The sequence below is a fragment of the Tetrao urogallus genome (genome assembly GCF_951394365.1).
Source record: "Tetrao urogallus genome assembly, chromosome: 1".
In the NCBI taxonomy this organism is placed as follows: Eukaryota; Metazoa; Chordata; class Aves; order Galliformes; family Phasianidae; genus Tetrao; species Tetrao urogallus.
In genome coordinates, this window is record NC_136813.1 from 86,227,693 (window position 1) to 86,254,095 (window position 26,403).

The 26,403-nt window shown below is 43.7% G+C and overlaps 2 protein-coding genes across 2 annotated transcripts in view; both read left to right on the forward strand.

The window, feature by feature from the left end:
- The window catches only part of C2CD2 (C2 calcium dependent domain containing 2), a gene marked incomplete at both ends in the record, with an annotated part of 33,825 nt that extends 31,918 nt beyond the window's left edge, over window positions 1-1,907 (forward strand). The window contains one exon of the mRNA XM_079549403.1: window positions 1,681-1,907. Within this exon, the coding sequence (XP_079405529.1) occupies window positions 1,681-1,907 (227 nt within the window). The remainder of the gene's footprint in view (window positions 1-1,680) is intronic.
- Window positions 1,908-6,493: 4,586 nt separating this feature from the next.
- The window catches only part of PRDM15 (PR/SET domain 15), a gene marked incomplete at its 3' end in the record, with an annotated part of 32,379 nt that continues 12,469 nt past the window's right edge, over window positions 6,494-26,403 (forward strand). Inside the window, exons 1-12 of the mRNA XM_079544090.1 lie at window positions 6,494-6,568; window positions 9,112-9,157; window positions 11,791-11,884; window positions 14,101-14,254; window positions 15,040-15,292; window positions 16,463-16,585; window positions 19,957-20,055; window positions 21,061-21,288; window positions 22,092-22,227; window positions 23,311-23,492; window positions 24,100-24,194; window positions 25,140-25,227. Coding sequence (XP_079400216.1) covers window positions 9,121-9,157; window positions 11,791-11,884; window positions 14,101-14,254; window positions 15,040-15,292; window positions 16,463-16,585; window positions 19,957-20,055; window positions 21,061-21,288; window positions 22,092-22,227; window positions 23,311-23,492; window positions 24,100-24,194; window positions 25,140-25,227 — 1,489 coding nt within the window. The 5' untranslated portion in view covers window positions 6,494-6,568; window positions 9,112-9,120. The remainder of the gene's footprint in view (window positions 6,569-9,111; window positions 9,158-11,790; window positions 11,885-14,100; window positions 14,255-15,039; window positions 15,293-16,462; window positions 16,586-19,956; window positions 20,056-21,060; window positions 21,289-22,091; window positions 22,228-23,310; window positions 23,493-24,099; window positions 24,195-25,139; window positions 25,228-26,403) is intronic.

A 26,403-nucleotide genomic window follows, 5' to 3' on the forward strand; every position in this document is an offset into this window, starting at 1 on the left:
GAGGAGAAGCAGAGCTGAGACTGTGCAGTGACAGGATCTGATAGTTGAACAGAGGAAAAGTAAGGAAAGCTGATGGTTGTGTGGAAACAAGTTGTGGAAGCTTAGCCAGGAAGATGTCTGTCCTCATGTACCTGTCTGAGTGCCAGAAGGCTCCCTCTGCTGGCTTGCTACTTGGGTCCTCCTTTGTTCAAACTGGCTTGTGTCACTGCGACAGCAGCACTGCCCAGTTCTGCACTGAACTCTTGCTATTTTGACATTGGGCTGTTGTACCAAGAGCAGGCAGCCTTCCTGGTGCCTCAGGCACACAGAGCACATGGGCAAATGGGAGGTGGGAGCTGGCAGAATGCTGGCTGCAAAACCATCTAGGGCTTGTAAAGAGGGAAGACCATTGATGTCTTGTGTTGCCAACATGAGTCCATGGTGCGGAGATACGCAGCCAAGGCAATGGCAGCTAGGTTTGATATGGAATCAAGAGGAAGGGTATATAAAAGAATCTGGACTAATTTGCCACAGAAGGGATTTGGGCAAATTTCTGAACTTATTGGAAGCAGACAATACTATTTTTAATACGCTTGAGGTGAATTGTTATTTCCAACAGTGTTTTAAACCAGCAAATGATTGCTGCTCTAGGTGATGCCTGCCGAATTCATGTGGAAGATGGGCAGTCTGACTGTTTGAGCCTGCTGCATGCGGGCTGACATACAGCTACTGACTTCAGGCATCAACAGGATCCTCCATGTCAAAATGCCTCCTTCACTTTGTGTATAATGGGCTAATCTTTTCAACTCCATTGATTGCTGAAACTACAGAGTAACATTTCTTCCTCTATCTTTTAATAAAATACTTTGTACTTTTATTGCACTGGAAGGATGGAATGTGCCTGTTTGACATTTGAGAATCCAGCATACAAGCCACCCTAAGAGCTGTGCATGTGTACGTGTGAACACTACTGTAGCTTTCAGAAGAGCATTAGAAACAAAGTAGAAGGAAGGTGACTTCCACAAGATGTGTGAATTCAAAGTTGCAATTGGAGGATTAACGTTTAATTCCTCGTAGCTGCGTAGTAGCTTTCCTTCCTTTTCACCTGCATCATTTCAGAGAGAATAGAAGGAAAGAACTTCTTTAGTGCTCCTGTAGCAAAATACGTGTGAGCTCTTCTCAACTCTTCTGCTGACTGTAAGAGCATGGACATATGCATAGATCTAGTACTACCGCCGTCTGCCATGAATCCAAGTGATTCAGTTTGCATGATACTTGCATGGAACAAGGAGAAGCAGAAAAATACGTAACTTCATGAAGCCTGAATTTCTCAGTGGTGTTTGCTTGAGAAAGAGCTGGTCAGTGGTGGGGGAAGGTGGATTCAGCAGCATGTAGCGCGTGTGTGAGTGCCTGAAAGCATAGTGACCGCTCACCTTTGCCAGTATCCGAAATCCCTTCATTCCAGCACGGGGCTTGTACCCTTGCATCCTCTCAGTTACAGATCATCAACACTGTGGCTCTGAATTCACCACTCTTAGCTTCCTAACATAGTTTAATTAGTTATGAGAGTGGTGCTTAAGCTCGAAATGCTGAGACGAAGGCTTTCTTCAGTAGTGATGCAGTCATAGCTGAAGCTGCAGGCTAGAAGAAAGCAGTCTGGTTTGTCTAAAGCGCCTTTGCCTCTGCTCTTTGCTTTCGCAGGTGGGATCTTGAGAAAGAGTGCAAAGCTCTTTTTCCGTCGACGCCACCATCAGAAGGATCCAGGAATGAGTCAGTCGCACAACGATCTCATCTACCTGCAGCAGCCCCTGTCAGAGGAAACGCGCAAGAAGGGAGGCACTCTTTCGCGAATTCTTAACAGAAAGTTGCTTTCCAAGAACAAAAGCAAGAGCAAACTGAATGGTGCTTCAGCAGAACCGTTTGCGTAAGGCTGAATGAACGCTCTCTGAGGGGATACTTGCACATCAGTTGTTTACAGAGCAGTACCAGAGAACGCAAATACAGCTGATGACTTGCATCACACGATGCTCGCTGATACAGTGGTGCGGGAGGGAACAGAAGGATTGTATTTTCTGTTTATTTCTCCAGAACAGCTTTCTCTCTGGTTACTGTGAAGGTGCTCCTCTGAATACAAGCAGCTCTACTTGCATCGTGACAGCTTTTGGAGGACTGTGTGGTGGTGTTGTGCAAGGTGAGGGAGAGCAGGGAAGGGCGCAGGTGGGGAGAAGCGAGCACCTAGTTGGCTGAAGCAGGGAGCTGAGAACTGAAGAACCATACCTGCTCTATGATTGAACCGCTGTCAGGAGAGGAGACACCACTGCGCTTCCGTGCTGAGGCATGGAGCAGCAGCAATGCAAGTCTCTGCTTGTGTTTCTGGTCAGGCTGAAAGGGAAAACAGACCCAGACCCACTTTGTATTGTGATTTGAAAACGGGTAAGTTTTCAGAAACAGAGCTAAACCACTGATCAAGAGAGCCTGCTGTAATAACTGTAGCCTGCTATAAGCTCTGCTCAGTCCATGTAGATGGAGAGAGGCCTTTTATATTAGCCATAAATCAATAAATTATGCAAATACTTACACTAGCATATTGTTTAATGTTCTGTACGTAAGTTATACTCTAAAAAACAGAACTTTTTAAAGAATTTACTTGAGTCTACTTGCAAACATTTATAACTTCTCCTCTGTAGCTTTTCTTCCCTGTGTGAGAAGCTGTTGCTGCTAATTCAAAAACCTGTCATAGGGGCTCTACTTCCTTCTCCCAAGTACTTGTTAGACAAGCATATATATATGCCGTCATATCAAATGCAAAGCTAGGAGCAATAAGTCTCGAATAGAGCATATTTAACCCTATATAAGCTTTTCATTAGACAGCTTGTTTTACTTGCCAAATATTTACTGAGATCTTAGAAAATGCAGTTGTGAAGAGAGCTTTTTAAAACATAATGATCGGAATTCCCTCAGTCTTTCAGTTTCTAGCTCCACCAGTGTTGTTGTTGTGCTGAGCGGTTGGTTGAGTTTCCTGATTTATTTTCCTCATTAAATGAGAAAGAAAAACTGGTGAAAGTAAAGGCATAGTTCTTGTTTTAGTTGCTGAGAAGAGCAGAAGGCAGGATTTTACAGGTGCCACCTTGAAGTTTGCCTTCCTGTACATTCCTCCTGAGGACAAAGGACCAAGCCTGTTTTCTTTAGCCAAGGAAGACATCCATTCCATTAGAGCTACTGACGTGAATGAATGATGGGTTTGTGTTGCTTTGCCAACAGCGATTCGCACCCCCACACCTCACCCCTGGAAAGAGATACAAGGCTTTTGCAGATATTTTGGTCTTCAACTTCTCTTCAAAAATAGAAAGTCACTGAGGAACAGAAGTATGTTTTGAAACTTCAGATGGACTTCAGATTCCATGGTACATTCTTCTACAAAGAAAATCTAAATGCTTGTTTTTTGTTTTTTTTTTAACCAACAGATTAGTAAATAAACGAACTGTCAAAATCTCTTAACTGAGTCTACAGTTGAAATATACCACTTGTATGTAAAAAAATCACCTGTAGTGCAGCAGTCCAGCCTATCAAACAGCTGTACCTCTTAGCATGCTGCTTATTATGAAAACGTTGGAAGGCATTTGTATGCTTTATGTTTTGGAAATGTGTTACAAATGACTGTCCTGGAGCTGTAATGTGCTTTAAAAATCCCACTGCAGTAATATGGGTTTGTCCTGCCTGAGTGTGCTTGAGCACTTGTGTTTGTTGTTGGTTTAACACAAATTAGAACTCTCCATTTGTACTACAGTGACCTGTGATTGAAGCATTCAAAACAAACTGAATCTCTGTTCCCTCAACATGTTCTTCTTCCGTGCAAAGAACATCTTTGCATGATGGGGCTGGGTAGATTGAGAAGAGATCTTTCTTGTGTTCTACATGGTCAGTTTTGTTTACTGAAGGAAAAAAATCTAACCACAAATTCAAGACATCAAAGCGAGACTGAGCTCCATGGGTAGCACCCTCTGTGTATGCTGAGAGCAGAGGGAGCACGTAACACTACTTCAGATCTGTTTGCATTGCTGAAGTGGGATTTAACTTACAGAAGTTTTATCATTTACTCTAGAATGTGGTGGAAATGACACTGAATAATGTGCTGACTGCAGAAGAGTTTGCTTGTGTATTATTTTTTTTGAAGTACAGATAGACCCTGAAGTTTTGGGTTGGTTTCTTTTTTGGTTGATCCTTCTTCAGGTCTTGGTTATTGCCTAAACCCGTGTCTTGATGGTGGGAACTGCATTTTATATGTATAATATTAATATATATATGCACATAAAAAAAAACATACTGCAAATTGTGTGAAGGTTTGGGCTTGCCTATATTAAGAGAATTAACCATTAAGATGAGGAAAGCAAGGCAACTTGTGTTAAGAGGGAATCTTGGTCTTGAATTGCCTTCATTCCTCAGGAAAATAAATAGTGTTTGGTTTGATGTGTGACCTCCTCATGTGGCTGGTTGTTCCTCACCTCTTCCTACAAATACTTTGTATTGCGTTGTAAAAACAAGCTGAGCTACCAAACCCAAGGGACGGCTGCATTCCTCAGTGGTGGCAACCGTAAGGGCCCATGAAATTCAGTGCTATTTTTCTTTCCTAGATGATTTTTGCCCTTTAAGATCAGATTTGAGCAGTGGGGTTTTTTTTTGCCTCTTAGTGGCCTCGTCAGTTGTGTGCTGACTACCAGAAGGAGCTGAGCTTCTGTTCCATACAGGAAGGGCAGGATCTGTGAGCTGGCATTGATAATGTTGCACCTTGCACTCCTGGGCACTGATCATGTCCCATGCAGTTGTGTGAAGGATGCCAGAGAGAATCATTTAGCTCTACTTTTTGCAGTCTTCACGACTTTACCAACCATGCATTTGAAGAGCAGAAAAAATCTCAGCATGGTGTAACATAGGAAACTTCATGTTTTCTGCCTTCCAAGTGAATTACTTCAGAACAACAGTTTGGAAACAGTTTGTGAAGTCTTTCTTCCTTTTTGCCCCTTTTCTTATACTTTTGTGTTTCTGGATCTTTTGTACAGCAGTATAGACGCAGTATTTCATAAGAGCTATGCTGTGACAGCTTCCTTCCTTTCTAAAGCATCATGTAATGCTTTGGTGTTGTTTGTATGTGAAATTAGGAGAAAGCAATGACGACATAAAATGCTGTCAAATTTGTAAAGGGAAACAAAAACCCTGTTTTAACATCTCTCTTAGTTCTGGTAATTCTAGGTGTTACAAGGTGCAAGAGCTCTATACAAGGTGGGAGTCTGTTTCTCTTTATTCTGTTGCAGCATTTTAATTGTAGAGCCGAAGTTAGAGCTAACTGCTTGTCATGGTACAGAATGAAGCACAGCAGGCTCCAGGCTGAGGCATTCCTGCTGTGAGAGGGAACAACCAACCTCCTGCTCTGACCTCTGCAGGACATGAGTGGATTTATTCCTGTGTTTGAAGTTAGTGAGGTGCTGAAGCACATGCTGAGCACAGCCTCAGTGACAAACAACTCAAAGTTAACTCCATCACCAGGGTGATTACTCGAAGCTGAGGGTGAATAATGTCATTTCACTCAGGATATCCAAACTGCTACTATGCAAGGTGCTGGCACGGTGTGGAGGTAACTGGGAAGGATGGATGTGAGGTGTTTCCAATCCTGTAGCTTTGTATTTCCCACTAATGCAGTACACTCTGATATTCCAGGTGGGGTAACACTTCAGTTTTCTGGTACACAACTGAGACGGTCATTTCTTCTGCTGTGGTTTTTTTCTGCTTTATTTTGCGCGTGTGTAAAAACGAAGTTGGTACAGTTACAAAGCCTATGATGTACAGATTTATTACATCGCTAAAAAGTGTATGGATTTTTAAAAGAAATGCTATTGCTGTACATACAATAAACGCCTGTTGTCTCCGTGCTGTGTGCTGTCCTACATACTCAGCCAGCCACTCGAGGCAGCTTTCTGCTCTCCTTCACCAACGTGGCCCTGTTTCTCCGTGCTTACCTCACGTTTATTGTTTTGCTGAAATCCCCTACTCAGGCTTTCTTCATTTTATTTCCTGCTTTCATCTCTGTTTAATTTCTGCGCTGTGACCAGAATCACGCAATCGTTAAGGCTGGAAAAGATCCAGCGCAGCCACCAGCCCACCGTGCCCGCTCGCCACGCTCAGGCTCCCCTCGCTGACTCACTGCTAAACACAAGAAGGGTTCCCCGGAGCCCGCTTTCCGTTCTCTTCGACCTCCCAGGTTCCCCGCCCTGGGGCCGCCGGCGGCGCGGCGGGCAGGGCGCAGGGCCGGGCTAAGGAAGCGCCGATCTGCGCGGCAGCGACCGCCGGCAGGAGCGGGCCTCGCGCACGCCGAGCCGGGCACGGCTCCCGCCCCGACGGCCTCCCGTCAGGGTCAGCGTCCGCGCGCCGCCCCGTCCCGCTACCGACGGCCGCCCTCGCTCCCCGCGGCGGCGGCGGCGGACTACGCCTCCCGGCACGCTCCGCGCACGGCGCGGCTTCCGCTGGCGCGTGGTTTCCGGAGCGGATCGGAACCCGGAGTCCGGATCCGATCCGGCTCGGGCCATTCCCAGGGCAGGTAACGCCGGCTCCCCGCGCCTCCCCCCGCGCCCGCGCCCCGTCCTCGCGGATCTTCCCCCCGCGGCGTTCCGCTCCCCGTTCCCCCCCCCCCCCTCGTCCCCCCTTGTGCCTCCGTCCCTCCGCTCCCCGCGGCTCGCGGGGCCGGGCCGGGGGCGGCGGCGGCGAGGGCTCCCGGTGCGGGAGGGCGGCCCCGCCGCCTCCTCCTCCTCCTCCGCCGCCTTCTCCATGCCGCCTGTTCTTTGTTACAGGGCCGCGCCGCGCCGCGCGGAGGGAGGGCGGTAGGGAGGGGGGCGAGGCGGGTCCGAGGCAAAACCCGGCGGAGCCGCTCCCGGATCCCGGGCCCCGCCGCCCGTCGGGCTCCGGGCGGTCGCTTCCCGCCGCCCGCCGCGCCGCGCCGCGCCGTCGGCGCCGCGCTTAAACTCGGCCCGGCCGCCTCTCCCCTCGCCTCGCGAGGCGCCGGGAGCCCCGGTGCCCCTCGATACCGCCGGCGGCAGCGCTCGCTACGCCGCCGGGCTCCGGCCTCGGCGGGGCGGGGTGCCGAGCGGCAGGGGCGGCGCCGCGCGCTTCGTAACGGCCGCTCCGTAACGGCCGCCCCGCGGCGCGGGGGGCGGAAGGGCTGCCCCGCACCGAGCGGGCACGCGGTGCTTCGGTGTGCCGAGGGTCGCGGTACGCCGCGAGGGAAAGCCGGGGAGCTTCGGCCTGCGCGGGGCGGGCAGCGCCGCCCCCCTGCGTGCGGCGGCCCCCTCGGGCACCGCTGCGCTGGGTTGTGCGGGCAGAAAATCCTGTTTTCGCGGTGTTGTTGGCTTACGCGCGCAGTCGGTTTATGTAAAGATTCTGGAGTTTCCCCAAAAGCTGGGATTGTCGATGCGAAACGGGAATGTAAAATGTGTGCAGTGGCTTAGTGGAGTATTTTTCTGAGCACAAATACATGGAAAAAAATAATGAGATGTGGCCCTGAACAGCAGCAGATGAAAATAAAAGCCCCGAAGTCTGTCCTCGGTGTTTGATCTGCCCTTTCTTATGCTCTTCGTGAAGTAGGAAGGGAGGAGAGATGGACAGCCTCTCAGGAATTGGTGGCAAGGCGCAGAGCGAGACACAAGGCAATCACGGAATCATAGAATGGCCTGGGTTTGAAAAGGACCACAATGATCATCGAGTTCCATCCCCCCTGCTGTGTGCAGCGTTTTCCAACCACTAGATCAGGCTGCCCGGAGCCACGTCCAGCCTGGCTTTGAATGCCCCGTGTGATGAGGGATGGATACGTCTGATACGCGTTTTCCTTTCTTGCCTTTTTTCAAAGCCCAGCAGGTCACAGGAACCGTGGATGGTGAATCTGAAATGCTGCGATGTGGAAAGTGCATGTTCTGGCTTCAAAAATGAAAATGAAGCTAACACAGATAACTGACATACAGTGCCTAGTCAGCTGAGTAACGTATAGTTGAGTGACCCTGACAGTTTCTCACCTTGACCAGTATCTATTTGCTTAAGATTCCTCCTCCCCTTTATTGCTGTTCTCAGTCTATGGCTACCAGAGCGAGATCAGCCCTGCTGCCTCAGTGATGCTGAAAGTCGTCAATCTACTGCATGGGAAGCGTGACAGAGAGGAGGACGAAAGGACAAGTGCCTCTGAAGAGCAGCTTGCACAGCAGCAGTGCTGATCTGCTGCACTCTGTCCCCTGTGTATCGAAACCATTGTCTGAAGAGAGGATTTGTTGAATTAGTCGTGCTTAGGGTGAACCTTGTCAGGGCGCAAAGTACATAATAATAACTAGACATGCACCTCTTGAAATAGCACCGACCATCCACAGAGCAAAAGTTAGAAAGCAAAGCAAGCCATGTTTGCCTTCAGTCTGTGATTCACCCTGTTTTGTACTCATTTACTTTGGGTTTCCAATTCATTGTGTACAATGCTTTCAGAAAAAGAAGTTTTAGGAATTTCCCTGGATTGCTGCTTCTGCTTAAATGTTTCGTTAGGTATGTTTAGTGCCCAGAAGCCATAGCCAGGGTAGACTTGTGCCTGAGAAGCAGTCCTAGCCACTTACCTGCAGGCAGCTGTTAGGAAGGGCTGTGCTGCTGTAGACTTTGGGAAAGCTCTATGGGGAGCACAGCCCTACAGCAAAACCCTTCTTGGGCTGCTGCCCAGATAATTGACAGCAGAATCGCTGCACCACAGCATCTGTGAGTCTCTGCTGCCTTGGTTTGTCGTTGGTCTTGTTTCCTCTTATCTGTCCACCCTCTCACAGGTTCAAGCTCTTACTCTCTCCTGTTTTCTTCTTGACCAACATCCCTACTGTTTCTGCAGCCTCGTTCTCTATACATTCTTGTTCTTGACTGTACACCTGCAGTAATACAGCAGTTACTGGGGCATTTTTAGCAACTTAGATTTTTGTTTAACTTTCCATTTGTACCCCTGCTGAGGCCAGTTGTATATTTGGATATGCTCTGCATCAGTCAGCATCATCACTCCATCAAGGGATGTTTCAGTAGTACGTTGAAAGTAAAACTCAGGCAGAACTAACATCACCTTTTGTGTTTTGGCAGGTTTAAAAGATGGCTGAAGATGGCAATGATGAGACTATGTTTGTTTGTAAGTATGAAAAAGAAGATTATTTACTTCTCCTTATGTGATTTGCCTGCGCAGGACTTTGGAAATTCAAGACCAAAACAAACTCAGGTTTTATTTAGAAAAGTATTTATGTAAAGGAAGCTGAAACAGCTTGTGGAGGAGTAGAGAGAAGGTTGCTAATTTTAAGCATGCCCATATTCCTGATTTCATTGGCAACAAATAAGCGAAGAGCTCTGTAGATGTGACTTAGCAGAACAGCTTCTTCATGGCTGAAATAAGTGTGGCTGAAGGCCTGGAGCTTGCCAGGGACTAGTCTATGTCCTGTCCTTGTACTGCTAGCTTTAGCAGCCAGGGGTTGCTCCATATGAATCTCAGACATCTAGCTTGAGTTAAACATCTGCACCTCTGGGAGGAGTCCGCAGACTTGTTCTTTCAGGGCAAACCCCCTGTGAGATGTGCTGCCTGACCTGGCAGGTCTTGCTCACGCTGCACACTATTTTCTTTTGCCTCCATGGCTAAGCCAGCATTTCACATACTTGCAAAGAAGTAAACACGCTTACCTGTGTGAGCAGAGGGGACTCGGATACTGGGGATCTGATCTGGGAAGAGCAGAACAGAGCCTATGTCCTTGATAGTATTCATCCACATTCTTTTGCTCCTGATGGCCCTACAGCTGCATGTCAGCCTTATGGCAACTGTATGGGAAAGAAAATTTTCCCACTACCACAGATTTACTAGAGTTCCTATAACCCACCCTAGTGGGTACCAATAAGGATGTGGATGTAATGTCATTCCCTAATTGCAGATGGAAGGTGGCACACGGCCTTTTTTCCTCTTGCAGTGAAAGTTACAATCACAGAATTTCTCGAGCCTACTTATATTCTATGTAAGATTTTACCATGGAATATGAGGACCGCTTAAGTTCCAGAAAAGTGAGTTGTTGTAAATGACATTGTGCATTCCCATGGCTAACATCATTAAATATCTATTTCATAGACATAGGAGAGTTTTGGAATATTTTCATGACAGTCTGTGCATACACGCCTGCAGGCTATTTTGCTGTTTAAGCAAAATGCTTGGTTTAGGTTAGTTGTGTATTGTTCCTGTGGCTGTAATGTCTTGAAGGTGTCACACATGGAGAGTGTACCACCAGCTTTGGGGGTGGCTGCTCTGAGGCATCTCTTAGATTTTGAGAGCTGTGCCACACAGTGTTGGTCTCATATTCCCTCTGCTTTGATTATTCATCCACGATGCAGTGAGAACCACATACAGTTTATTCCCACATGTGTTTGGGACGATGCTTGCTGAGCCTGTACAGCAGCTATTTTAGTAGATGGTGTTTAAGTGGAGTCAAAAGATAAGAGGAATAGAGAAGTAAGTGTTTTGTTTCCTTTGGCAGCAAAGCCAGTTTGAGAAGCTGTCATTCTGGCAATTTCTTCCAGGTCTCTTTGGTGGTGACAACCTTTGCGGGTGATAATCTAATTCCTTTCAGCAGTCTGTTTTACACAATCCTCCGTGGCTCCTCCATCCTGGTTGGTGTTGGAAATTTATATTTAACCCAGATTATATCAAGTGCAATGTGAACTACAAGTGATTGAATTTGATCCATGTCAAACGTGGGGGAGTGGTGGTATGTTAAACTGCACCGTAGGGGAGGTGGCTTGGCTGTAGGCTTGAGGCTTGGCGGTGATGTGTGAGTAACACCTCCCCACTTGTCCTTCCCTTTGATCCATCTGTCTGGTGCTGTACAGCAAACTGGGCTGGGAAATTCATTCAGCTGGAAAAGGCACTGATGGGAAAAAATGGTTATTTCGTGACTTGGTTCACCAAGGACACCACAGGCTGCAGGAACCCTGCAGATATAGTTAGTTCACTGAGATAAACTTGCAGGGAGAAGTTTCCAGTCAAGAACGCAGAGCATTTTTAGCAGAAGGGCATACCCTGAACAAAACTGCTTTATTTCTTGTTCTTATTCCAAACAAAGTGTGCTCACCCTCTGTTTTGCAGCCTTACTGGGGGGGTTAACTGACTTGCCCTTGCGAATGTGGAGCTCTGAGAGGATAACCTGTGTGTGATGATCTCTTATGCTGTGTCAGCTGCTGACCAGGCAGGGCAGTTTGACTGCTGTTTTTCACAGCCAAGCGATGTGAATGCATTTGAAATCCTGCTAAGCTGGTTTATTTTAGAAAGTTTCAAATTATCCTACTCTGAAAATGATTTTGTAGGGGCCTTTCAGCTCTGGTAATTTACACTTATGCTAACACTTAATTTAGTGAGTTGAAAGTGAGTTAAGGAGTAGTCTGAATGCATTGGTTAGCTGACTTGTTTGGGAAGACACCAGAAGCTGTCTCCAGGCACTGCTAACTCAGTACTGGCTGCTGCCTACACCATACCTGAGGAGTGTGACTGCATCAGCTGTGGCTCTAGGCAGAGTTTGGCTCCTGCTCTGCCCTCGTGTCCTGCACAAGATCCCCTGTTTGTGCCCAGGGATGGGGCACATCTTATTTCTAAAAGGACTACACTGTCCAAGCTGTTTCCAAAAACCTTTAGATGTATTTTACGTTGTGATGGATCTTGCATTTGACTCTTGAGAAAAAGGCAGCTGCTCTCCAGCAGTTTTGCATGAACTCTGTTTGCTGTCTGCTTCCTTGCAGGGTGCGAGGACTGTGGGCAGTACCATGATTCAGAGTGCCCTGAGCTGGGCCCGGTGGTGACAGTCAAAGATTCCTTTGTGTTGAGCAGGGCCAGGTAAGGAGCATTTGTGTTAGTGCTGATTAACTGATGCTCACGTTAGTTCTTTAAGTCGTTTTTGCTCTTTGTTGGGTATTATCGCTGTTTCGCTGACAGCTGAGAAGCAAAGCCCTGGTCTGTGAAAAGGACACAGCCTTTATTAAATAGAAAACTGATGCATGCACTTAATTGCTTTTCTGAATGAAAGCCAAAACATAACTCGCTGCTCATCAGGATTTGGCTTCTTTGCTCGAGTTTCTGGCAAAAAGTCAGATAGCTCCAGATGGGGGGATGACTTGTGCCTTGGTCACGTATCTGCAGCTCCTTCCTCTCCTCAAATGTAACATGCTGGCTTCAGACAAGATTTCCCAGTGCTGTGAATGGTTGTATCTTTCTGCTTGATATTATCTCTGTAATTCCTCCATGGAGAAGCAAAGCAAGTTGTTCTCATTATTGTGACTCTGTACAAATGATTATGGCTAATGCTCCTGTCAGGAAATCTACAACAGCGCAACAGAAACGGCCATGCTTGCTAAAAGAAACAAATAGACTCAATCTCCTTAGAAGAAAACAGCACTGAAGTAGCACGTTAGTTTTACTTTTGGCATTGTAAGCAAAATTCATTAAAAGGTGTAAAATGTGGGCCTTTTGCTAAGGAGAAAAGACAGCTATGATGAAGATGTAGTACAAATCCAAAAAGGGAAGGGAGTTTGTGTATCTTTATGTGCTTCTTGTTAGGAATAGTACAAACTGGTGATGGAGGTGCTTTTCTAATGCACAGAAAGTGGCCAGTGCAGTAAGTCTCCAACCCATCCCAAGAAGATTCAATGACAAGCTAAACTGTTCTTTTTTACCTTTTATGGTGGGGTGTGTTTTTATTGCCTTGTGATTTAACACTCTTGTTTGTTCGTATGGTGGAGGACTGTAGTAACGTCCAGATGTTCCAGCTGTGAGCATTTGTGAATGTGGTGTGGGCACTGGTTTTCAGCTGCTTCTAGCAGATGTTAGCATAGGTGTTCCCTAGTTCCCTAGTGGAAGTGCTGTCTGCTGGAGAGTGGATTTGAAAGCAGAGTTTAAAAATGACCATATTACTGGGAAAAAATATATATTTTCTTGAAGAGTTTACAGCCGAAAACAGGTAGGATAAGAAATGAGAACAAGAATTGTAATTGAAACAAGATGTAATGTATTTTACATCTGGGGAACAGTAGCTGAGAGAGTGATTTGTCTGAGGTTGAGGGCAAGTTTAACCACAAACCTGGCTATGGGTCTCTTAAAACCCAGTCTATTTGTGTAACCGCATGGTAGCTGTTTTCCTCTGTTCTGGTGAAAAGATAAAATTGTTCCTACATGGTTAGAAAAAAAGAAATATCTCCTAAACTTCACAAACTCTACTACTGTATAATTCTTCTATTAAAACCAAAAGCTTTTTTTTTTTTCTTTTTTTTTTTTTCAATTCATTTGCTTATCACTAAGATTGTAATCTTTTTGTGTTTCTCTTCACGTAGACAGGACAGTGGATGAGGCACTGGCAGCCTTTATAGAGTAGTCAGCCTGTCCAATTAGATTTTGACCCATTAGCACAGAGCTGAAAAACCAGGGTTGTACTTGTCTCACAAAAGCATCCCCATGTGCATAGGGCTGTGTGGTCAGAGAGACTGTTGATAGCCTTGCTAAAGTCAAGGCAAATTGTATCCACTGCCCTTCCCTCATCCACAAACCTCTGTGGCAATGAGTGTATCAGGTGTGATTGTTTCCAGTCCCCTGTTCCTGGTGTGCCCATAAATACCTCACAGAACGTCTTGCTCCACAGTTTTGCCAAGGACTGAAGCAGGGCTAACCAACCTGTAGTTCATTTTGACTCTTTCCTGAAGGTGAGTGCAACATTTGTTGTTCTCTAATCGTCAGGGACCTTTCCTAATGCCACGATGTTTTAAAGACGATACAGAGTAGCTTCAATACGGTGCTGGACCATCCCCTTCCACCCACAGACTCAGCCTGTTGAGTGCCTGGACTTAGATGGGTGGAGTGCTCTTAAGTAACTGCTGATCTGGCCCTCTTCCACTGCTGTTACTTTTTCTCTTCTGTTTACGAATTCCCATTGAAATAAAGGTATTTTGACAGAAGACAGTTTTCTGTCACTGGAGAGTGGGGGAGTGAATGCTGACATCTTTCTTCCCTTGATCCCTGCAATTTTGTCCCATATATGACTCAGTTCTTTATTCAATTCTTAGATCATCTCTCCCTTCTAATTTGGAGATAAGACAATTGGAAGATGGGACTGAAGGAGTATTTGCTTTGACTCAGCTAGTGAAACGTACCCAATTTGGCCCATTTGAATCCAAGAGAGTTGCCAAGCTTGAAAAAGAAACTGTTTTTCCCCTAAAGGTAAGATGTGGCATGTGAAAAGCAATAAAAGGGAATCGGCTTTACCCATGATGGTTTTATACTTTCTGCCACTGTGGAAAAAGATGGGCAAAGAATGTTACTGGGATATCTTTTAGGCATATACTGTAACAGTTTAATCTACAGAAGCATTGTGTGGGAGATAAGAGCTAGGATATAATCCAGTCACACAATTGCTTGTCTGTCACTCGCATGTGATAATACAGGAAGTGTCAGGCACATGGCAGTTCATTTCAGGGTTTTTTGATCATTGGCTTCACTTTGATCTTGTTTGCTTAATCACTGGCACGTTCATTAGTCTTATGGAACAAGCAGAATAAGTCTTGCATTTGCTTTATTTTTCTCTTGACAAGTTTTGGTGGGAGAAATACCATGGTGAAAATTTAATTCATCCTTATCTTTTCAATAATACATGACACAGAAGCAAAGATTTAGAAATGTGCTGCAGGGGCTGATGGGTGTTTCACAGTGTGCTGTTAAGGTTTCAATCTGTTCTCCTCTATGGAGTCATTCACATTTTGTGAAAAACTAGTGGCTATACCAAGACTTTTTGGGATGGGGGTTCTCTTTGTTCCCATCCTGCCCCTGGTAGCCTGTCTCAGACTTTACTCATCTGAGGATGTGACTGATTCATGACGCAAACGTTGAGGCTTGTTCAGTGAACCTGATGTCCCTTGAATGAACACCATGGCAAAAATATATATATACATTTTTTTAACTTTGCATTTTTTGTTACGGCTTTATCACGCGTATAATTTGCTTGGCAGGTGTTCCAGAAAGATGGGCCTTTTTTATACTTTGACACCTCAAATGAAGATGATTGCAACTGGATGATGATGGTGCGACCAGCCACTGAACACGAGCATCAAAACTTAACTGCCTTCCAGCACGACAATGATATTTATTTCACCACCTCCAGGGACATCCCACCAGGAACTGAGCTGCGAGTGTGGTATGCGGCTTTTTACGCCAAAAAAATGGAAAAGCCAATGCTGAAGCAGGTCACTAGTATTTCCAATGGTATGTGTGGGGGCCTTTTTTCCTTCTTAAGGACCCGAGCCTCTTAGGGGCTGCTAGTTATAGTTGCTAGTGCTGTTTATCGGTTAGGCTCTGACCCTGAATGTGTTAGCCTTCAGAGTCAGGCTAACCTGTGTACATGGTTACCTTACAAGAAGAAAGCACAGATTCTTCACCATGATATATCTCAGCTTTTGAAAGCAGAAGGATGACCTACTTGATGATTCGGCCTCTTCAGGCTCAACAGACTGGATAATTAGTTCTTAATTGAAGAACTGTTAGCTGCATCAAAATCACTTGAGGATACAAGAGCAAAGGGGCTCAGTTGTCAATGTATGTCTAAATGTATTTGCTGATTTGGTAAAGAAGCCACGTTTTTTCAGTTGGAGTGAAAATGTTTTGGTTTTGCTTAAAACTGCTGTACCATTCTGAAAAACTTTTACCTTCTGCAGCTTTACACGGAACCCACTGGAATGACGTAAGCTCAGAAGTAAGCTTCCATTCTACTTGATTGCCTGTGCATTGGCAAAAAAGGCAGCAGATTTACTAGAGCCCAAATTAGAATTGCCAGAGGTCTTTTATCTCTCTGCCCCTCTGTTTTTTTTTTTCCCATATTTGCATTTCTTTAGCTAAAAAGCTTGATCCTTCAGCATTGCAAGGGCAATTTCTGTTGTTGAGTTGGGTGTACTCCCATCTGGTGTTATTGCTACGCTGAGTATAATTTGGGGTGACAAATGGCCTGCAGAGAGGCCAGTGCTAATAACATACAGCTAATCTTGGTAGTAAGCACAGTCTGGAATACTGAATTATTATTGTAAACTTGTTTCGGAATTTAAGATTTTTCCAAGTGGTATTAATTGAAGGGTTTCATCTTTTTCCTCTTTAGTTTAAACCATTCATGTATTTTCACATTCAAAAAGGTATTTAAAAATAGTGTTAAGGTATGTCCTGCTTTCTCTCTTCAGCACTTTCACTACATACCCCAGAATATGAAGGGCACATTGTGTCAAATTGGAGAGCAAGAATGTGCTGGTTAGGATTTTGCATGGTAATGTTTTCTGCAGGCCTGCTATAAGGCAAAACTTTTTAATTATAATTGCTGCCATCAGCAAAGAGCAAGAAAATCAAAGGGTTTGGAAAGTAAAGAAATGGAACTGTTTTTCCTCTCCATAGATATGTGCTTGGTAGTGATGGAATGTGATAAAGAAGGGAACAAAGTCTCTCCAAAGCCCTCGACTGTCGTCTTCCCCCCCAAAAAAACGAAGAAATCCAGCATACCAATAGCTGATCCAACAGGTATGCAAAGTTATGGTAGTCGTAAGAGAGATAGAGGGCAGGTATAAATCTAAAAATCTTCTAGGTATAGCACTTCATCATAGTTACCACAGTTATATATTCAGCAACTACTTATTTAGAAAGTATTTGAAAGCCTAGATTTCTCTTGGCCTTATCACAGTTGCACGTGTGCAGCTTAAAATGTGACAAAAGGGACAAAAATTCCTTTAACCAGATGATTTTCATGAAAACAACTGCATCTGACTTTGGAGGTGATATGGGCTGGGTTGGGGGAGGTGCAAAGACAATCTTTAGACTTTCTGTGCAAAGTGCAATTGTTCAAATGGTCAGGATCTGGAAGAAAACATGTGAGTGTAAGAACAGTGCTGTTTGCTGGCAGAGCTCCCCACATTACAATAATGCTAGAAGTCTAGAACGGTTCAGACTGCACTGAGTAGAACATGAACTCAAATTTAGTTAAATTTATAAGCAATATGGATATTACTGGCAAAGAATATGGAGGTCAGGACATAACTGGTGGTGTCACAGACCATCAGTCCCTGAGGCTGATTATGAAGCAATCTGCACGTAATCTCTGGTAAACGGAACAGCGGAATTAGAGTCCTTTTAACAAAAGTCACCATGTCTAAAAGTAAACTCAGAGTATGTAGCAATATATAGCATATATAGGGTATATAGTATATATGGAGTTCAGGATCAAAAGAAAGCATTCTGTGTCTGTTCTTTGAAAAAGTTGGTTAAATTTTACTCACTAGTATTAAAAATAGCCAGGAGAAGAGCAGAAGGTTGCAGATGTGTAACAGAGAACTTCATCAGAAGAGGTCTATTCATTTTACATGGATACTGTCACAGTCTAAATATGAAGCTGGCCAGACAGCTGCTTTTCAGTTTAGCATGCTGATTTTTCCAGGAAAAAAAATGACGAAAAATTTGAACAACTCTTTCTACGTCCTTCACTCTACTGTCTGAAAGCCCAGCTTTAACAGAAACAAAATGCTGCTGTTATACTTTGGGAACCCTGAAGTATTCCCACTGCTTGTAATGTTTTCATGTTTCCACAACAAAATATGCCTTTTTTTGAATCTTATACTGACCTTAAGTCATGCAGAGCTATTGCAAACTGACAGATCTTTGATTCACCCTGGAAGCCTGACAAAGTGGAAAGCTAAGCAGATCATGACTCTGCCTGGGTAATCAGTGCACAATCAGGGTCTCTAGGTTCAAGGCAGGTAAGGAGCAAGGGAGACACAAAATGAGGGACAATTTTCAAAAACGGTCTTCAGTTTTGCAGATTGTGAATTGTCATTTTTACTAGCCACAGAAACTTCATGACGTAGATCCAATACCTTACATGTTGCTTAATAGTTTGACTTTTTTTTTTTTTTTAATTACACAAAATTTTGCTGTTCAGGCTTGCTATCTTTGGTCTCCTTTACAAATCTCTCAAGATAGTGTTTTTTTTTCCATAGCCTCTGAAGAAGGAATTCCTGTTTTTGAATTATTGGGAATCATTCAGACTGGAGAAGTGGGTACATGAGAACCTAATGAGGTTCAACAAGGCAAAGTGCAAGGTGTTGCACTTGGGCCAGGGCAATCCCAGGTATTTTATACAGACTGGGCAAAGAACCCTTTGAGAGAATTGTGGAGAAGGACTTGGGGGTTCTGTAAACTAGAAGCTGGACGTGAGCCAGCAGTGTGTGCTTACAGCCTGGAAGGTCAGCTGTGTTCTGGGCTGCATTAAAAAAGGGTGGCCAGCAGGGAGAGGGAGGTGATTGTCACGCTCTACTCAGCTCTTGTGAGGCCCCATCTGCAGCACTGCATCCAGGCCTGGGGCCCCCAGTGCAGGAAGGACATGGAGCTCTTGGAGCGGGGCCACAGGAGGGCACTAAGATGATCAGAGGGCTGGAGCACCTCTCCTATGAGGAAAGGTTGAGAGAACTGGGCTTGTTTATCTTGGAGAAGAAAAGGCTCCAGGGAGGTGGTTCCAATATTTGAAAGGAGCATATAAACAGAAGGGAGAATGGCTATTTACAAAGGTGGATAATGAAAGGACAATGGGGAATGGTTTTAAACGAAGACAGAGGAGGTTTAGGTTAGATATGAGGAGGAAGTTTTTCACACAGTGGGTGGTGATGCACTGGAACAGGTTGCCCAAGGAGGTTGTGGATGCCCCATCCCTGGAGGCATTCAGGGCCAGGCTGGATGTGGCTCTGGGCAGCCTGGTCTGCTGGTTGGCGACCCTGCACATAGCTGGGGGGTTGAAGCTAGATGATCTTTGTGGTCCTTTTCAACCCAGGCCATTCTATGATTCTATGATTTTTATTTATTTATTACAGTGTGGATGAGATCTGATGTATGTTGTATAGAACATTAAACATGCTTGTAGTAGCCTCAGAGAGCCTTTTATTTTGGCTTAAGAGCCAAGAACAAGAAGGAAGAAGTATCTTTATCATCCCAGTACAGATGGGGTACAGATTAGGCAGAGAGAGTTTAACTGAGTGCTTACTGTCATACAGTTTGAATCTTCTGTGCTGGTGTTCACTTCATCTAATTACAGTGTCATCCTCCTTTTCTGGGGAATTCTTGTGTGCTGTGGAATATTCTGTGTGTACCAAAAAATCTGTGAACTGGTCTAGATTTATGAGATACTCGTGACAAATGTAGACAGATCATCCAAGGACTGAAAGACAATGGACTGTGTGCAAAGTAACCATTTTCCTTTGTTTTTAACTCCAGATCCATTTTCCTCTCTGTTTCTTCTTGTGTGCCAGCTGATAGGCTAATTAAAATCCTAATACAGTAGACTGGTAGAATATCCAATTAACGAAACTAGTCAAAACCAGGTTTTCATTATTCTCACCCATACATCTGTTCATCCAAATGTTTTTAATCTGTGATGCTCTGCAGAGAGAGCAAGGATGATTTTTTTACTTCTGTCCTCAGCTCACCCAGTAGAGTACTGGTAGCTCCAATTTTAATGGTGCAAAAAAATACTTTTTATTGTGCCTTTAATCATCACAGCTCTTCAGAAGGTGCCGAAGGGACCTTAGGACTTTACAAAAGCACCAATGTTCTCCTGCAACCATTTAGATTCTTTTCTGACTTCAGGTGTTCATGTCTGCAACGTCCCAAAGTGGCCCCAGAGAATAAATCAAACTTCATTTCCTTTTGAATTAAACATGTACAGGCATCTGATTACATTGGTGGAATATAGCTGGGAAGTCAAAAATTAAGCAGCTGCCTCTGTGAGCCTCTTATTGCTTAAATTATCGTTTGTGATATACAAGGAGTCACTGCAAGCTGAATAAGACTACAGGGATTTACTACTTTCCCATATTCAAAGCTTTAGAGTATTTCTTCTTGTGATTTAGTGAGCACTCCAGAAGGCAGTGGAGCTGCAGAAGCAGAACCCAGCCAGTGGACATGTAAAGTGTGTTCATCTGCTTTCCAGGAGCCTCAGCTTTTGACAGGTAAGGAGTGCTAAAAATTGATGATGGTACTGAGAGGTGTTAGGAGAGTTCCATTCTTCCAGACTGCAAAGCTATATCCTTGTCCTTGATGTAGTAAGATAAAGATTTTATGTTTGTGTTCCTTTGACAAAGAAGGTAGGGATGAGGGGTAGGTAAAATGATGTTAGTAATATGGCAGCAAGCAATCTCTGGGCAAACAGCTGAGATATTGAATCTAGAAAATCGTTATCAAGAAAATGATAGGAATATTAGGAATATCAAGGACAGGGAACTGCATAAACAGTGTATAAGATCAGTAAGTGATCCCAGCTTGCAGTTAATGAGACTGTCTGGTGTTTGTGACACAGATATAGTAATAGTAATAAAATGTGTTTTTTCTGCATTTCATTTGCAGCTATTTTATTCCGTTTAAAATATTTGAGAGCTGTCACCATTTGAATCATTTTTGAAAAGGACACTTGGGTTGCTAAATAACTTGGGTATTTGGAAAAATGTACCCATTATCATAGAATCGTAGAATCCTTAGGGTTGGAAGGGACCTTTAAATGTAATGTAGCCCAACACACCCGTGCTGAACAGGGACACCACACCTACATCAGGTTGCTCAGGACCATATCCAGCCTCGTCTTGAAAGTCTCCAGGGATGGCACATCAAGTGCATCTCTGGGCAACCTGTTCCAATGCCTCACCACCCTCACTGTAAAAGACTTTTTCCTCATGTCCAACCTAAATTTACCCTCGTTAAGGTTGAAATCATCAGGGGCACAACCTGTTTCCGGTTACATCTAACAGACCTCTTAAAAATTGTAGTCAATGTTAGTAATTGTGTGAATGATTATCAGACAGTTTGCTTTTAGTTAGGATGGTATTGTGACTGCTTTTGAAATAATTTGAAGTGAGTCACTGTTAAATGAGGTTGACCTGTTCAATAGGCTTCAGATCGATCTATCCCTTAGTATATTTCATGGCAACCTCTTTATACTCTTGCTCTTTCCATCCGTTCAGAACACTTGATGAGTCACCTGGAACAAGCTAAATGTGCCCCCCAAGCCAGCCAAAGTGAGGTTGTTGCAGATAAAGTAACAGAGGCTCCCCCTGCGGATCCACCAGTGGTTTGTGATGCTGCCAGTGCCAGTACAGACTCAAGGAGAAAGGCCAGGCGGGGAAGGAAGATCAAAACAACAAAAGCAGAAACAGAAGCACCCCTTGTTGCTGAAGAGAAAGATCCTGCAGGTAAAACAAAACTGTAGAAAATGCTAAGTCCCCCCCCTTCATGTGTCTTTATTTCTCAAAAAGACCTACAAAGTAGCACAGAGACAGGGTGGGGTTTTTAGGACCATCTCTAAAGCAGATAAGTACAAACCTGTCTTTCTGTCAGATCCAGGTCTGCAATAAAGGTTGCAACATCTATAGTTAGATTACCTGCATTCTCCTGCAAAAGTTTTAGGAATAGAAAGGGCCGGAGAAATGCAGGATGGTGATTATGAGAGACCTGCCTAGCTTCCTGCAAGAATCACAGAATGACCAGGATTGGAAGGGACCTCAAGGATCATGAATCTCCAACCCCCCTGCCATGTGCAGGGCCACCAGCCTCCCCATTTAATACTAGACTGGGCTGCCCAGGGCCCCATCCAACTTAACCATTTCCCCTTGTCCTGCTATTATCTACTCTTTCCAAAGGAAGGAACAGGAGAAGAAGCATCTTCCCTCAAGCAGAGATACCTTCCTTTCTCTGACATAGGGTGGTGTTCCTGGAAGAGGCTTTTTTCAGGACTTTGCTGTTCTTTAGGGGAAGGTCACGTAGAATATTTCACCTTGCATATAGTCAACCGGCCCCTTAGTAGTAGGCTGTGGAAAGGTAAGACGTTGCACTTTGACCTGTGATTTAGTAGCCCCTTTTTGTATCTTGCAAGTCATGCTTACTCATTAGCAATCTGGTATTTGTTATGCATATATCATTGCAAAAGAAAAATCCTGTATGAAGGTTTTCCTTCTAGCTATCACATTAATACTGTATTTTTATGATATGTTTGCAGTGGAACGTGTAGCTGACACTGCAGCTGAAGTCCCACCAGAAGAAGTGGCTCTGCCATCAGCTGCAGAAGAGAGGATAATGGAATTGGTTTTAGGAAAGGTGCCTAGCACCACGAATAGCATCAGTTCAGTCACAAAGTAAGTGTTCTGGAACGCAGAATTTCCTCTCAGGCTTAATCAAGATTAAGTAGCGTGCAACAGTTCTTCTACTGGGCCCATAGGTACTCTTTCTCATTTCTGTAAAAAACGTGATGCTGCTGCTAGAAGAGCCACAGAGATGGCTCATGTACTGTAGGGTGATGCATGGTTGATGAGATATTGGTGCTAGAGGGCTGGAACATATGATAATTTCATTTTCTGTCACGTGACAGGTTTAATTCAATGTGATCTCAAAGTCTCTTGCAGTTTCACAATGAAATACTGTGCAATTGAATATACTCCTGTTGAATGTTGGTCATAAAACAGGCAAATAGATTTTTGCTTTAAAAGAAAGCTAGCAATTATTCAGTCTGGTTTGTATTTTAACTCATAAATCACTTCATATTGATTTGAGTGTGTCACCTCAGACTTAGAGCAGTAGAAAGTGAAAACGTAAGTATACCAGAACCTCAAGGAGACTTTTAAATATCAAGGACTTTTAAAATTATTTTTTGTCTTTCTGACTTGGTAAAATTGGCTTCTTGATTTTTATTTTTTTGCATAATAAAGTGCTTGTTAGATATTTCAAAATTAGCTAGTAATGTTATATACTACAGTCCTTAGCAGATACAGAGCCATCAAAAATTCATTCCAGCTGGTGGTGGTGCTGGGAAATAGAACACTGTTGCTTCTTGGTGCCCTGCTGCCTTTTTTACCATACATGCTTTTTGCATGAAAACTGCCAAGATTTCTAAGCTGAAAGCATGCTAATGGTATTTTTTCAGAGGAGCAGAACGGATCCTTTGTTCTCCTCTGAGAGGCCTGAAAAGACAATCTGTGGGGTTGGTGGCTCCTGCTTCCTTTCTTTTTTGTCTTGGGTGAAGTTAACTCGAAGCAAGCTGCTTTCCAACATCTGCTGCTTCTAGCAGGTGGCTGAAAGGTCGTCTTCGCAATGATGAGGCTCCAGCGCTCCCTCTCCTGTCAGAAGCTGAGCATAACATCTTCTAGCTTTCGCCATCTGGTGGGACTTTCTTGCAACCTGTGGGATACCTTTCAGTCCCTGCCTTTCTTTCTCTGATCCAGTAGGTTTGCTCATCACCAAAACAGCATGTCCCTCAAAAGAAGTTTAATTCTCTCCAGTAGACATGGTATACGGCGGAAGCTGATAAAACAACTTGGGGAGCACAAAAGAGTCTATCAGTGCAGTATCTGCAGTAAGATCTTCCAGAACAGCAGCAACCTCAGCAGGCACATCCGTTCTCATGGTAGGTTTGCTTTTGTCTTGCTTGTGCATTGTTTCTTTCTCTCATTGGTTCCACTTTTGAGTAAAAACATCTTAAGCTGTTCTTAGATATTGGTATGCATTGTTTTAATAGAGCTCTTCTTTTTTTTTTTTTTTTTCCTTTTTTAAGTTATGCAGACTATAGGAACTGAAATTATTTAAAATTTGAATCTAGATACAGGTTTAAGCAGGGGGAAGGAGGCGATGACTTTCCAAAACTATGAGTCCCTTTACAGATATATTCCCCCATCTGAACAGTCTCATGATCAACACTGCTGTGAAAATATCACCAAAGTGCTTTCCCTTCTGTGATCTGCAGTTCCAGGATTCCTCGTGACCTGCTTTTAAAGATTTTGCAAAAAACAGCACTTCAGAAAAGGGTGGGGGGGAATCAAACAAAATTGTCACTAGGTAAACTTCACTAGAATGAAAAAGGTTAAGATCTACTATCTGGATCTCCTGAATTACTAAAGCTTCTAATCATTAGCCTGTTTGTTTTGTTTGTGCTTTGATTTCCCCTGTCTTGTCTTAGAGTTGATTATTATCAGTTTCTGACTACTTTTTTTTTTAATCTTGATTGATGCCCTCAGGTGACAAACTATTTAAATGTGAGGAATGCGCAAAACTGTTCAGCCGTAAGGAGAGCTTAAAGCAGCATGTTTCATACAAGCACAGCAGGAATGAAGTGAGTGGAAATGACCAGCTGGCTTTTTCTGAGGTTATGTGAAAATGTGCAGTGAGCTTCCAGATGCTCACTGGGGAATTTGGGTCAATTATGCTTGAGCGGATATCTCTGTGAATTTCTTATAAGTGAGGTAAGACTGATAAGGAGAGGTAACATCTTCTGTTAGAACAGCTCATCAGTTTGGAAAGCGTGGGCTTACTTAAGGCCATAAAGTTCTTTTTGTGTCTCAATTTCCCGTAGAAGGGTGTTTTCAGGCATCAGTTACAGTAAGACAAGCTGAAATTAGCTGCACCTACATGACCCAGAGGTGAGATTGGACTTGAGTTTATTGTACCAAACAGTATTGCTCTACTTTTGTTTGCCTGTCCCCGTTTATTTATCTCTGCCTGTTGCAGAGATAGTGTATGAATACTCTGGGTAAAGGCTGCGTTAATGAGAGCTGTGAGCCCATGTGTAAACTTACAGAGCTTATAGTAGAGTGCTGTGCCTGCTGACGAGGGCTATTTAGTTCTACTATCACCATATTAGTATTAAACATCCCAGTGGTGGGGTCTTATCATTGAAAATTTCTGTTGCCTGACATCAAGACCCAAGGCTCTCGTATTCCTGGCATCTATTTGGGAGCTAGAGGATGAGTCAGGTTATTTGCTTTTCAAAATTTCTCTGTCAGACTTGGGGTAATCAGGAAGACTGTTAGATGCACGCATGGTCTATTGGTCTATTGGTCTACTGTTGGTTTTTTTGTTGTTTTGTTTTTTTAGTAGAGATCAAATGTAGGAACATAGCATGATAATATAGCGTTAGAATTTTGCACCGGTGTATATTTAAACATCATGTTGAAGGCAGAAAAATTGGTCGAGATAAAAAGCAGAAAAAGTAATTGAGATTTCTCTGTCAATCATGACTCAACGTTTTCCCCTCTTAAATAATCTTTGTAATTCTCAGGTTGACAGTGAGTACAGATACAAGTGCACAACATGTGAAAAGGCTTTTCGAATAGAGAGTGCCTTGGAATTCCATAACTGCAGGACAGGTGAGCATGGCTAATGTTTCAGCTTCCTCTCATCTTTATGGGTATGCCCACAAATCCACCTCAGCATGCTAACTACAAAGGGAAAGTACGCATTTGGATTTTTTTCATTATTGCAAGCAGCCTGCCACTTTCCTTTCTTCCTTCCCTTATAAAACTTCTTTTTGCAATAATCAAAGTAGAATCCATAATCTGTAGAGTAATACATCCACTTATGTGTTGCCATTTTTCTTTTCCCTGCTCACCCATAAAATATCGTCACTGGTATTTCACTTGTATGTTCATGGATACCCTTTCACTGTCTCTGTTTAACTTTCTTTCCTGAAACTATTTCAACTAATTCCTCTGAGTAAGAGGAACTGAAAAAGAGGTCGCTATTATTGATAGTCTGCAATTTTCAGAGATTAGTTTTCTTCTGCTTTTTCATGCTTTCTTTATACTTAAAATAATCTCTCCGTATGTTTCCTTCTTGCTATCACTAGAGCCTGTCCTTTCCTTCCACAGCCTTCCCTTGTTATTACTCCTATTAGATGTTCTGAGTGATTTTATGCTTAAAAAATGACAGCCTGATTACTTTTATAGACACATGATAACTCCCTGTTCAGAATCACCTGGGTAGCTGCCGCCTCAAGCACCATTCAAAATAAATTTTCTGATTTCCTTTGAAAGGGTACAGATTGAATAAGAACTCAGCCTTATGAAGAATGGGAAGCAAAGCTGAATGACCTCAACATTCAAAGAGATTGGCTCATTTTCTTTCTGAGTTGACTGCTACCATAATGAGCAGCAGTTTTTGCTCTCCGATTTGACAAATCAAGCAGTTAGCATCTTTGTGATTGCTGTAGTGTTGACAAATTCCACCTAAAGGACCATGCTTTCATTTTCTGACAGAAGTCTCAACTACTGAATACAAAACAAATTTCCCGTAGGCCTGTTACTTTTAATGTTCCTCTTCTGAGATTTTGTACTTTCTTCTGGAGTATACTGTACTGGCTGACATTAGTAGCCAATGCTGGCAGTATTCTGATGTTTAGATATAGCTGACAGTGTTCTGACGTGTTGCCATATACACAGCTATTTTACCATCATTGAAAACTTGAATCAACTGTAACTGAGTCTACTTTGAACATTATTTTAATGTATGCTAGACCATGATAGAAATAGACCAGGGAAGGAAGA